The sequence below is a fragment of the Solanum dulcamara genome, chromosome 5 (genome assembly GCF_947179165.1).
Source record: "Solanum dulcamara chromosome 5, daSolDulc1.2, whole genome shotgun sequence".
Classification (NCBI taxonomy): Eukaryota; Viridiplantae; Streptophyta; class Magnoliopsida; order Solanales; family Solanaceae; genus Solanum; species Solanum dulcamara.
Window position 1 is genome coordinate 69501126 of NC_077241.1, and position 12286 is coordinate 69513411.

The window sequence follows — 12286 nt, forward strand, 5'->3', positions numbered from 1 at the left end:
TATTAAAAGTCCTAGAGGTGACTAACAACATATACATATATATATATATATATATATATATATATATATATATATATATATATAAAGGACATAAAATTAATATATACGCTATACTAACTCAAATTTTAAAGAAAGAATTAAATCAATTCGGCCATGAAAGTTCTAACTAAATAATAAACTTAAGCATATTTTGTTATTTAAATCATGTTAAAAGAAGAAATTGAAAACATAATAATCTATATTGTCAAAGAAAACTAATGAATAAAATTAAGTGCTTTCATGGAATAATCCTAACACATGCTACCTAATTAATCCTAACACATGCTAACTATAAGAAATTTATATCATTAATCTAATTATTCTTAATACATGCTAACTAGAAAAAAGGACTACGAATCAAATAAATATAAAAATGAAATAATTAAATAAATAAAGTTGAGAAAAGATTTTACATCTTTTCGGAAAGCGAGACTGAAGACGACAAGCGGAAGATGACTTCACCACCACCTAAGAGATTGACAGAACTCCAATCCACAAAAAGAAAGATTGAAAATTTAGACTCGAACCTTCGTGAGTTCGACGTTATAAGAACTCTGTTCTTAGCTTACATTTCGACTTCAATCTCCTATTTTCCTTGGAGAAAAATATAGATTAAAAGCTAGAAATTTTCAAAACTTTTAGGCTGGGGACAAAAGTCCAAAATCCTAGCCAAATAAAAAAAATTTCTAACTTTGGGGTGCCTAAAAAACCTCCCACTTCTTCCTCCTTCTTAATGAGAATACGAGCCTTTATATAGGCTCCAAAAACCCCAAATTCTTTCTGAATTTTCGATGTGCGAGAATGAGATTTGTTTTATTTAGAGAAAACTAAAAATTTTAAAAATACAAACTATAATTAAACTAACCTATATAATATTGTATTTAGTTAAAAATAAAATCTTTTTGAGATGATTTTCGAATAATCACATTAATAGTAATCAAAGATATAGTTATATAGAAATATGTATATTATACTAAAATTTATAAAAAGATAAAAATAGTTAAGAATAACATGAAAATATCTGTGTTTTTATAAAAGCTAATTATTTAAAACATGTTCGAAATTTAAAGATACTCGATAGCTAATTTGCGTTGTGGAGGGTCAAAATTGGGTGTATTGAATTAGATTGGAGAATGATGTGTATAGCTTAATTAATTAACCTTGCAAATTGTGTTCTCCAATCTTTAGAAGCAAATTTAATAAGGTGTATTTCAGATTACCTACATATACGTTTTGCCCTCATAAATAAAAAATAATACATTATTTTTTGGTTTTACCTAAAAATAAGAAAATTATGGTGCAAATCATTAAAAAATTGCATACATAAGGGTGCAAATTGCAAAGTACTCAAAAGTTGTTAATTAGGTCTGCTAGAAATATTGAATCATAAATTCATCAAGAAATTCTTGATTTTCTTTAGAAAATGGAAATTAAAGATGTATCATCAATAGTAGTAATTACCAAGACTTAGACTTTTGCACTCTCATCAGGTCCCCCGTAAAGAACAAAAAGGTCAGACTTTGTATCACTCTCAAGTCGTTCAAATAAAACATGGTATATATTAGGACTATTGACAAGCATGGTCACTTTATCCACTTTATTCACCGTTCCTGTCTCGTTTAGAACTGTAATACTTCTACAAAATGCATCATAAAGATTGTCTCCAATTGGAAAAAAACTTGATCCCATGGGAGGTTTAGGTACACCCGGTGGACTATACACCACTCCTCCCCATTCAACGTTCGTAGCAAAGCTTGCCAAGCCAGTGAAAATTCTCTGAGGCCAAAATCCAACTTGTACATAGTTGTCTGATAATAAAAGCCACCAATTGCCACTGATTAAATCCTTATTTTCAAAAAGCAAATGTCAATGTCAATATTTATATGCTTTTCCAAATAAACAACCTTTTACTTGTATAAATTTTGAAATAAATTCTAAATAAGACAAAGAAACGAAATACATAAAATATACCCGTTCAATGTACATTCTTCCCTCAAATGTAGTGCCTCCACGGTGTGCAACATTATCCATGAGTGACATATCAAGAGGTATCTCACTGTTTACTTGTATAAATATTCCAGGGCAGAGGGTATTAAAGCAATGTGTTTCATCAACCTAAAAATAGAAATATATAACTAACACATGGCTTTTCTACATCGAAGTGAATAGTTAAATGGTTCTAGAAAATAATAAACAGGAGCGTGGATACATACAAACCTGACGGATGGGATAAGAATCATTTTTTGGACGATCAACCAACCCAACCCTAACACTGACTCGGCATGAAAAGATGTACTACTTTCATGAACTCACGATATAAATCATTAAGGTACATAAGATAAGTTACCTGAGTATGTATAAAAAGCCTAGTTAGATTGTCACCGTATAATGTTGGGTCCACCTAAAACACAAAATATACACATTAAAATATACAATCAAGAGTGAGTTTACTGATAAAGAAGTTATATAAATAATTTTCATCTTAGAGATACAATATTCAATCCTTATCACATCTCATTCTCATGAAACAATTAAATTACAGATGTAAATGGTCATGTTAAACTTACTCTCCAACCAACTTGTAAGATATTTGAGTCTTTTTGAATTTTTAGTCGACATGCACTGTGTTGACGACCATCAACGTGAGGATTATAAAAATTAGTTACCATTCCAGCACCCGTAAACTTGTTATTTGCATCATTTGGAGTTCGCGCTATTGCAACCTGAATATAAGAAATACATAATTTTATTAACTCATATAAAGGATCAAGATAAATCTCTCTCTATATATATACACCAAACAACCTTATATATACACCAAACAATTTGATGTCGTAAGATAAAAGTATGATAAAATCTTCATAGTCATGTACCTTATATCCAGATGTGTATCTTTCTTTTGGCTCACTATTGTTGTTGCTCTGCATTAAATGTATTGCAATTTATGAGTTTTGCCATGATGATTATTGTAAACTTTTTTATGTTTGTGCATCAACAGTTTTTCATATCTATATATAATAAATGGATTCTTAAGTAATGAATTATTCAAGCAAAATCAGTAAATTGTTCATAAATTATCTTACCACATCGAATGTGACATCTTCTGGCGGTGGCATATGTCTTTGTCTTAAAAGGTCATCTTTCGTAATTCTCTTAATAGGAACAGTTCCAACAGGACAACCTCTATCTTTTGACCATATTGTCGATGACCAACCACTTGTTGAATCACTTGAATTTTTCTTTATCCTTGATAAAGTAGGTTTCATCTGTTCCAACGAATGTTTAGTTATATGCCAACAATATCATATTTCTTTTTTAAAAAATAAAGGGAAAATGAAAAGAGAGTAGATATATGCCTTAGGATGAAAATTATGGTCCTTCAATAGCGGGTGATCAAATGCAAGTTGTTTGTAGAAATCTACACAGTCATATACATCCCCATACTTAGTCTGCAAACAAAAACTTCATGAACCAATTAGTAATTTGAATAACAGTAATAACACATCTTGTTATTGAATGTGTTACTTTCAAACACAAAACTATTTCAGAGAAGAAATGGTTAGCAGATGAAGATATATTATTCCTATTTTTTATAATATTGATATATATGAGGGTAAATTTCATAAATGGTTACATAACTATGAGGCTTTTTTTTTCTTCACGGAAGCCATTTAACTATGTTTACTACTATATTATAAGAGGGAGTTAAGCTGCTCAAGCAGCCATCACGTCGACATGCCTGTTTGAGCAGTTTGAGGGTACTTCTATAGTTTTTTTATGGTTCTTCCGTTTTAATTTGCTTGTCTAATTTTAATTTTTTTTATATATTTAAAATTGCAAAAAAAATATTATAGATCATGATAATTGACAACTTAAAATATTTTTAAAAACATAAAAAAATCGATTAATTCTTGAAATTAATCTATCGGTGTTACATAAAATAGAACAAAAGAAGTAACATGTATTATAAATCTCAATAATTTGAAAACTATGTAAAAAGTATTGTAAATCTCAATAATTAACAACATTTGATTGAATCTTGAAATTTTTCTGTTGCTACATACATTGGGACAAAGGGAGTAATATATTTGAGAATTACGTAAAAAACTACAAATCACAATAATTAACAACTTAAAATATTTAAAAGACATATAAAAATTTTGATTGACCCTCGAATCAATGTCGCATAAATAGGGATAAATGAGTAATATATATTATTTAAAAATAACGTAAAAGTATATAGATCACAATAATTAAAAATTAAAAGACATATAAAAAATTAAATTGATTCTTAAAATTTTATCAATGTCGCATAAACTGGGTCAAGGGGAGTAATACGTAAAATAGTACTATAAATCACAATAATCAACAACTTAAAATATCTAAAAAATCATATTAAAATTTAACCGACTCTTTAAATTCTATTTATGTCATATAAATTGAGATAAAAGATAACAGATATTGGGTCTGTGCTAGCACTAGCACTGGCACCTGTGTCTAGTTCTAACATAAAAATCACATGACGGAAAATTCAACTTCTATGGATGATAGTTTTCTTTTTAATATGATAAATACAAATTCAATTAAAACAACCTGACTGGATTTTTCTCAAAATATTTTTCAAATTCATTCACGCTTATAGTATTTTAATTTCTTATATAGATTTTAGTTAGGTGGAATTGAATCGATTCTTTTAAATTGAATTTATTTTAGAGATAATTACATTATAATACTGCTTATAAAATTATTTCACATAATTTACTCAGGATTTACAATATTTACATGAATTGACCCAAAAGAAGAGCTTAAAGGCCCTAGAGGACTGGGGACCCCAATGTTATATCTTGATAAGACAATCCAATGCACAAAAATATCGTCTCAAAACGAAAATTGCAACTTACAGATTAGCAAAATCCCAAGAGCAAATTGCTAGCAGTTTTCAATATATTTGCCAAACAAATGTTGTTGTGATTAATTATGTCTCAACTATTGGGTATGGAAGGTCATCACTAGATCTACCTCTGCACATATTTTTAGAAGATTTTATCTTAACGTTTAAAAGAAATCAATCCGTGAAGTTTGATGAAATTTGATTTGTATAAAAGTGTATAAAATTGTATATATAGTATATGAGTATATAAATGTCTTTTTTTTTTTATTTTGAATAATATTTATATTAGGTCTATAATATTGTATTTCAAGTTTTTAAACACTTTTTCAAAAAAAAAAAATGAAAACTTTGTATATTGTTACATACCAGCAGGGGCGGAGCCACATGGTGGGTAGGATGTTCATTTGAAACTCCTTCGGTGAAAAATTATACTATTTATACATGTTTAAGATAATTTTTGATGCATAAATAGTATATGTCGAACCCCTTTTGGCTGGTTCGTATGTCTATTTCTTCAGATTTTGGACCTCCTTATTGAAAATTTTGGCTCCGCCATTGCATACTGGATATATATTATTGTATATCAGATTGTGTTTTGACTAAAGATTTGTAAAATAAATTTTGGACTATATTTTGCAAGGTAAGTTAAGTAATTGTACTTTTATGAAAATTTCCTTTATATTTATTTGACTAAAAAGTAAAAAATGTGTACTCATTAGATATGGGGTTTGGATTGGGTCGAGTCGTTTTTATTTAAGTTCTTATTTTTAGAATAAATTAAAAAATTTACAGACCGAGAATTGGATTTTTCGGCATATGGGATCTTTGTTACTAAGGAAAATTTTGTGATTTCTACGTTAAAACACATAATAGTTAAGTTACTTCAATGAAAAAAACTCAATAGTTATATGACCATCTATGGTAAAAAGTACTATAATGCAGAGGATTCACAATTTTCATGTACAAAAAAAAATTCGAAAATGGGAAAAGAATGTAAGGTCCATTTTCCAGAAACTATGTGAGGAAAACAATTCCACTTCAAAATCAATATTATCAAATAAAAATTAATAATGCTTCAAGAGATTTAAGAGTACAATGAACTCAAAAAGAATACTATACCTGAACAATTTTAATTGCTGGCTTGTTTGAGAGTTTTAGTTGTTTTTCTAACTCCACATCTTCTGATTTAGACAAAATCCTCATTCCTTGTATTCCATTATAACTCAAAAAGAAATATAGCACCAACAAAATTTTTTGATGCATCCTGAATTTATTTCTTTTTATAGGCATGAATGTAAGGTGTTTTTGAAAAATCAAACTACTGAATCTAATATATATCTAAATATTGAACTTCATTTGCTAGATGTATGAATTATGATACCTTCACAACAACGAGGAAGACGCTATATAAAGACTAAGTTGACTAATTTAAGCATGATTAACAGAATCTAAAAAGATTTTCATTTAGTAAATGTCTATTGCTCATTTGTAAGTTTGAACAAATATCCAAAATAACAGTCTAACATAGATTTGAATATAATCAATTTCATTAATAATAATTTTATGTTGATGAAGCTTGATGGTATCAATTTATGTAATATCCAAAAAAAGAACTTTTGACCATATGACTGTTCACATCCACTTAATGTCCAATTTTTTTTACATATAACTGGTTATATTTAAAAGTATTCACACGATTTGAATAAAAATCAATCGAAATCGAATGAATCCGATTAAATAAATCAACTTTTATTGATACTTGCTTGATTTTCTTTTGACTATGCTGCTTTCCTTTGTCTTTACTTTCGATTTTCCTTTTGTGCTATAATCCTTCGATTTCCTCTTGTGTTGTCAACTCTTTTTTCGTGCACATTTAAACCTTCATTATTAAAATCAATACTAACAATATTGACTTAAAAAAAACATTGAGATTGATCAATTTTTGTAGCAATAATAATGTTTTTATCGGGTAAAGGGTTACTATACCCTTCAATTTTGCGATTTAAAGCTAATATACTCTCATTATAAAAGTGATTCACATTATCTTTATCATTACACAAATTACCTAGATATACACTTTTGTCTAAAAAAAGTGAAAAAATTAAATTCATGTAGGGATATTTGATCCTTTTGCAATATTAAGGAGTATATTTAATTTGTTTCACACATGTGTTTTTTTTTTTGATCTTCTTTAATTCAACGAATAATTTGGTTCATTATCTTGATGATTACATTAATTTTTAACTCATCCTCTCGTAAAATTTAACAAATACTGTGATTTTTCTTGCAAATACAAAAATAAATTATAATATGACCGCAAAGAAAATAGTCTTAAATTTTTTCTTCCTTTTTTTCTTTTTAATTCATATTTCTTACTTTATATTTTTTGTAGTTTCACACTAAAAATAAATAAGAATAAAAAATTCAAATAATGATAAGCAAATAGATCTTAAAGGAGATATTTAAAACTAAAATTAGCCGTTGAATTAAAGAAGTGAAAATAATTCACATGTGACAAAGATCAAATATGCCCTTGAACTTTACTAGAATGATCTAATATACCCTTACATGAATCTTTTTTAAAATAAAAACTAAAAAACTAAAATCGAAATAAAATTTTTCACTTCTGTTAGACGAAAAGCGTATATCTGGTCATTTGTGTAATAATAAAGTACATCTAAGTCATTTGTGTAATAATAAGAATATATGTGAGTCATTTTTATAACAAAGATATATCAATTCTAAATTGTAAAATTAAGGAATATATTGGCTCTTTTCACTAGTTTAATTGAGATTCTTCTTTCCCTTTCTAAATTGCTTGTGTACTTTGTTTGACCTCTTCAGAAAAATAATAATAATATATTTTCAGATGGATGTTCTTCAGAATTAAGAGCCTATTTGGATTGGGTTATAAATTGCTGAAAACAGTTTTTTGAGTATTTGACTGATCAACTTAAAATTATTTTGTGCTTAAAATAAGCTCAATAAAATAATTAAATCTGTTTGAGAGTTTATAAGTTGCTTTCAACTTATAAACTGTTTTAGATAAATTAAGTTAGACATGCTTTAAATTGTTCAATGCATTAAAAAGGAACAAAGAGCTTTTTAGTTTTGAAATTATAGTCTTAATCATTAAAGATGTCTTAAAAAATGTCCTTATTTTTGGTGAATTAGCTCAATTTGGTACTCCCTCCATCCATATTTACTTGTCCATTTTTTATTTGGCACACCTCTTAAAAAACAATAAATAGAGAGATAATTTAACTATATCATACATATTAATTATAAGTCATCTAAATATTGAAAAATGAATAGTACTTAATGGCAAGGGTAAAATAGACATAAAATGATAAATTCTCTCTTGGTTTTTCAAACTGAACAAGTAAAGTTGAACATCTATTTTTAGTATATTGGACATGTAAATATGGACGGAGGAAGTATTGTATTTCTTATAATTGAGAGGTAAACTTGAACTAGTCCACTACTCCCTCTGTCCCATATAAGAAGACATTTTATACTAAAAATAACTATCTCATATTACTTAATCGTTTATTAAATCAGAACAAAATTAGTTACATTTTTTTCATTTTATCTTGTAATAATTAATATGGCCTATGTGAACAATTCTTAATACTATGTATGTTTTTTCTAATTTATTTTTATGTGTATTGATATAAATAAAAGGCAAAATTATAAAATTGATCAATTAAAATAGAAAGTGTTCATTTAATATAGAACAGAGAGAATAGTGATTAAGAATATATTTATTTAGGATCAAATTCGAATAGTAGGATAAACTTGCTCTATTTTTTCCTATAGAATGAAGGACATTTTTGGTTTTTTTCCCATTATTCAAATTCCACGTCTACTCAATGTCTATGGTGCATTTAGTAACGTTAAACCCGAAACGTCGCAAACTTTGATGAAAACTAAAATACTACATTTATGCAAGTCATCCAAATGATTGAAAATTAGGCAAGTGAAATTTATAAAGCAAACGAACTTGACAGTTTTTCAAGTCTCTTGCACATGTTCAAGAGGCTAAAACAATCATTTACCAAGTCCTCTTACTCCATAAAGGACCTATACTGAAGTTTAGATTTGAAGGCTCTAACTTGATAAGATTTTCTGATATTGATCACTGGATACTTTTCTTGTCAAAGAAAAATGTCGAGGAATTCACCCTTTGTGTAAGCTCGCAACGATTATCATTTTCCTTCACACTTTTTTACATTCCAGCAACTAAGGCATTTGGAAGTTCAAAATTGCTTGTTCCACCCTCCACCAGATTTCAAAGGGTTTGAGAAGCTTGTGAATCTTGGTCTTCATTATGTCACTTTTCTTCCAACAAGATTAAGCAATCTTATCTCTAGATGCCCATTTCTTGAAATATTGAGGTTGAATTGGTGCACAAACGTTGACACCCTTGATATTGATGCCGCTAATCTCAAATGCTTTGAATTTAGAGGAACGTCAAAGTCCATTTGCTTCAAGAATGCCCCTATGCTTAGGGAAGTTACTATATGGCTCGATTCACAAGTTTCGACAGATCTATCTCCTGTTTGTTCTAATCTTATAAACTTCTTCTATTACATGCCTTGCCTAATTGAACTGGATGTACGTGGTGTTTCATTTAAGGTAATGGACATTTGTGATATTATTGGATTATTATAGTCTAGTGAAGTTTGGTACTTATCATAACCAAATTATGTATCTGATTCGTATCTTGAACTAATATTTTGACATGCTTCTAGGACTTGACAGTGGGAGGTCTGTCAGGGAATTCCCCGACTGCTTTGAACAATGTCAAATCTCTCAGGATTGGGAAAATGTTATTTGAAAACAGTGAGGAGGTTTTAGTTGTTGTTTACTTGATTGCAAGCTGCCCCAAATTACAAGAGCTGACAATTGAATGTGTACGCACTCTCTCCTGTTTTTTTCATTAAGGTAATTCAATAGAATTTTGTCCTCTGTATCCAGCCTGACCTCTTTGTGAAAATCTTTTAGGAAACAATGAACGATGTTGTGGGACCTGTTGCAGTTGTACAATACTTACAAGACCACCAAAGCTTGTATGGTTCTGTGAAGTTGCTTCGAAGAGTGTAGATGAGTACTTTAGTGGTCTTGAGATAGAAATGGAATTTGTGAGGCTTATATTAGCATCTGCACCTGCAATTGAGAAAATTTTCTTTTGGTATATTTCATCTCTCCTTCACCGGCCGGGTAGACATCTGATGGATAAGATGAAACAATTTCACCAAGCATCACCCAATGTCGAATTCACATTTGAAGAAGTTGTAGAAGATCATAGACCGATTGAACTCCAAGAAATCACGGAAGCGCCATGACTTTGATTAGTGATTTAGTATTGGGTTAGTTGATCTCGTATGAAGGAAAATGTTGTCCATGGAAAATGTTTTTTTGCAAAATAAGTTGATTTCTAACTTATTTTCTCATGTTTGGTTGGTGAGTGACAAATATTTTCCGAAAAATATTTTCTATGAGCTAATTGCTCTAATGAAAGTTTTGCAAATTGCAAGAATAGGTTTCTACAAGATCTTTTTCTAGAAATGGAAATTGTTGCCTCGTCCCCCTCGCCAAAAAAAGGTATTGTGTGTTTAGGTGACATATCCTTTTATGTGTGTATATATATATATACATTATTGAATCTCCTAGATTAAATTCATGTTTTCACCACTGTTGTCTCCAATCAACATTTTCTTGGTACTCTCTCATTCATCATTATTTTCTCCCTCCGATATTGGTAAAATGATAAACTCCTATGCAATTGAAAATGTTGAACTAGTAGTTCTATAAGACTATGCATACATTATTGAAATGTGTATTTATGAGAATTCGGACATTTTCTTTATTCCAGATCTGAATTATTAGAGTTGTCTACAAACTTGTGTATTAAACCATGAAGAGTGCTACAATTAGCAATTTGCCATGTAATGTCCTGGATAAAATTCTAGGGAGCTTGCCTTTGAAAGATGCAATGAAGACCAGTATCTTGTCAAAAGATTGGAGGTACAAATGGGTAACACGTGCAGAACTTGATTTTCGCAGTGAGTTTCACATCTTTCAACGACAATCAAGAAGCCAAGACAATCATTTACCAAGTTCTACAACTGCATCAAGCACCAATACTAAAGTTTACACTCCAACTTCTTAATTTGACATGTTATCCTAATATTTATTACTGGATGCTCTGCTTGTTAAAGAAAAACGTCCAAGAATTTACCCTTCAAATATTCTAAGGCAACAAATATCATTTACCTCTTCTTATCTTTTTTACATTCCAGCAACTAAGACATCTGGAACTTGATATGTGCTTCTTCCACCCTCCACCTGATTTCAAAGGGTTTGCAAAGCTTATTAGTCTTAATCTTCAAAGTGTCATTTTTGATCCAACAATATTTAGGAATCTCATATCCAAATGCCCAATGCTTGAAAGTTTGAGGTTGACTAGGTTCACCAAATTTGACATTCTTGAAATTGATGCCGATAATCTCAAATACTGCAACTTTCTTGGAACATCAGGTTCAATTCACGAGTTTTGACGGATCCGTCACCTTTTTGTTCTAATCTTACAAAGTTCTTCCATTACATGCCTTCCCTGAAGGAACTGGAACTAGGCAGTTAATCATTAGAGGTAATGTACATTTATGATAATATTAATTATAGTCTACTAATGAAAGTTGCTACATATCATAACCAAATGATGTATCTTTAACCAATTTTTGGCTTGCTTCTAGTACTTGACCATGGGGACATATACCAGAGAGCCCTCCGATTGCTCTAAACAATGTCAAATCTCTTTGTATTTTGGACATGTCGTTCAGAAATGATGAGGAGGTTTCAAGTGCAGTTTACTTGATTACAAGCTGCCCTAAATTACAAGAACTTACAATTGAATGTGTAAGCTCTCTCCTACTATATCATTAAACTTGTTGATATGGTTACCAAAACTATTTTAGGAAGTAGTAGGCATTGTTGTGGAACCTGTTATACAATTCTTACCAGCCAAATCAATCTTGTGTGGTGCTGTGAAGCTGCTTCAAAATATGGAGATGCGTTATTTTATTGGTTTTATTGAGATGGAAATGGAATTCGTGAAGTTTGTATTGGCATCTGCACCTGTACTTAAGGAGATCTTCATTTGGAATACTGGGTACTTTCGTCAGGGTACACAGATGAAGGATGAGATGAAACAATTCTATCGAGAATCACCCAACGTTAGATTCAAATTTGAAGAAATTTGTACAGATCCGGACCTGCCATGACTTTGCTTATTGGTTTTAGGTGGTGCAAAGGCACACTCATCTTTTATTACTATTTATATTTGTTTGTTGG

The 12286-nt window shown here is 29.7% G+C and overlaps 2 protein-coding genes and 1 pseudogene across 2 annotated transcripts; 2 read left to right on the forward strand and 1 right to left on the reverse strand.

The window, feature by feature from the left end:
* Nucleotides 1-1506: 1506 nt before the first annotated feature.
* On the reverse strand, nucleotides 1507-6220 carry LOC129888435 (uncharacterized). Its single transcript, XM_055963409.1, has 8 exons — nucleotides 6050-6220; nucleotides 3396-3488; nucleotides 3123-3305; nucleotides 2913-2960; nucleotides 2607-2762; nucleotides 2387-2440; nucleotides 2011-2154; nucleotides 1507-1884 (listed from the first exon to the last, which is right to left on the reverse strand). Exons 1-8 carry the CDS (start codon nucleotides 6218-6220, stop codon nucleotides 1507-1509), a joined length of 1227 nt encoding a protein of 408 aa, XP_055819384.1.
* Nucleotides 6221-8251: 2031 nt separating this feature from the next.
* On the forward strand, nucleotides 8252-10278 carry LOC129890705 (F-box/FBD/LRR-repeat protein At1g13570-like). The gene is made up of 4 exons (XM_055966200.1): nucleotides 8252-8260; nucleotides 9170-9568; nucleotides 9685-9775; nucleotides 9938-10278. The coding sequence occupies exons 1-4, from the start codon at nucleotides 8252-8254 to the stop codon at nucleotides 10276-10278; spliced, it is 840 nt and encodes a 279-aa protein (XP_055822175.1).
* A 572-nt stretch (nucleotides 10279-10850) lies between these two features.
* On the forward strand, nucleotides 10851-12216 carry LOC129890707 (F-box/FBD/LRR-repeat protein At1g13570-like; annotated as a pseudogene).
* The last annotated feature ends 70 nt before the right edge of the window (nucleotides 12217-12286 follow it).